Source organism: Opisthorchis viverrini (assembly GCF_000715545.1).
Source record: "Opisthorchis viverrini unplaced genomic scaffold opera_v5_18, whole genome shotgun sequence".
NCBI classification, from domain to species: domain Eukaryota; kingdom Metazoa; phylum Platyhelminthes; class Trematoda; order Opisthorchiida; family Opisthorchiidae; genus Opisthorchis; species Opisthorchis viverrini.
The window spans coordinates 2269720-2271290 of NW_008751674.1; the positions used below are offsets into that span (position 1 = coordinate 2269720).

The 1571-nt window shown below is 44.0% G+C and overlaps 1 protein-coding gene across 1 annotated transcript in view; it reads right to left on the reverse strand.

The window, feature by feature from the left end:
- Positions 1–1453: 1453 nt before the first annotated feature.
- The window catches only part of T265_12832 (hypothetical protein), a gene marked incomplete at both ends in the record, with an annotated part of 2903 nt that continues 2785 nt past the window's right edge, over positions 1454–1571 (reverse strand). Inside the window, one exon of the mRNA XM_009165793.1 lies at positions 1454–1528. Coding sequence (XP_009164057.1) covers positions 1454–1528 — 75 coding nt within the window. The remainder of the gene's footprint in view (positions 1529–1571) is intronic.

Consider the following 1571-nt stretch of genomic DNA (forward strand, 5'->3'; position numbering starts at 1 on the left):
TTTGTACAATGCAGTTGAACTCTCGAAGGCTGTAACGCGTCCCTGAGGAACTCAAGTAAACGGGCAGTCGAGTTTAGGGTATCAGCCCAAACTTTAGAGCCCCACTTAGGGATGCCGGGATCTCAGCGATACCGGGAAATTATTCCACCAGACGTTTCTACTAGAAGTACATTGCTTCAATGGACATTGAAATTTAGTGACCTTCAAAAAGATGAATGTTGGTTAGGATGGATTTTGGTTTGAGCACATACGCGACAAAATACAATATTTTGGCCAAAAAGTTTTACCTCACTCGTAAACGTTTAGCAGCTGACAGCATTGTGCGGCTGATGAACCCCGGACAGCTGTGCTAATCGGTATATGGTGAATGGTATTGAGTTCTCGAAAACCACGATGTTTTCAAAATCACCACTTCATATTTTGCAATTTATATGTTCAACGGGTTCCGCTTAAGCGGGTGAAGCTTCAATGTCATCATTTATTACGAATCGGATGTTGGTTTGTGTAATAAAACATGGCGACCTGCGATAAAATGCATATAGCAAATGGTCTATATTTTCAGACGGTTTTCAAGCTGTATTAATTTAGTGAACTTTGGTGGGACCTGTATTGTGTTCGAGGACGCAACATATAGAGGTATACTTGATTCCGATAGGTTATAATCCGCCATTCACAGTTAGCAGATAAGATGCAACCCCAGAAAACATCTAGGAAAGATATTTCCCGCTGTTCGGAACCATCTGATCTCTAAATACAGAGAATTAAAGGATACAGGGAAGCCAGGTTTTCTGCTAGAAGGGAAGGGGTATGTTCACAGCACAAGTCTCAACCGTCTGGGAGCACCTTGTTGTTTGCAACATGAACTGCAGGTTGCTTGCCATAGGTTGACCTGACCTCGTGTGTTACAGCACCACAATAGTGCACTCTTTGGGGTCACAGTCCAAACTGCCTTAAAATGAGCGAACGCGCATACGTAATCACTCGACGGACAATGTTCAGAACGTACTTGTTTCTCCCTAGTTCGCTTCATCATATAGTTTCGCGTGACCTACTCGGTGTAACGGGACACGTTTTGTATGGCATATTTGAGTGTCTGATTGTATTCACCTTTTCAGGCGACTGTTGGCGTTCCTCAGAAGGCTTTCGGTCACATTACTGAAATTGTTTATCCGAAATAGTACGTACATAGCCCATTAGCGGGTAATGTACAACTAGTAAGCCGTGAGGTAAGATACACACCGTGGGTGTTTGGCGCGGCATTATTGTGGTGAACACAAACGTACCGTAAGGTATCGTCTAGGCGAGCCATTTGTTGAAAAATATACCGGCTGTTTTCAGAATGTTTATGTGACCTAAAATTTACATGATAGCTTTTCGAACATGCCGGTAGCGCAACTTGACATCGCAGCCAAACATTACACTTCTAACCCTCATTTATGCCGCCCTTCGCGCATCAAAAAGTCTTCACGGGATGCTGTTCGTCCATCATTTCCCCGAGCAAGCCAGACAGTTTACGCATGGAGGCAAGCTTTTTCCTTTCCACGAGGGCACACCTACCAGGACGTCTGGTA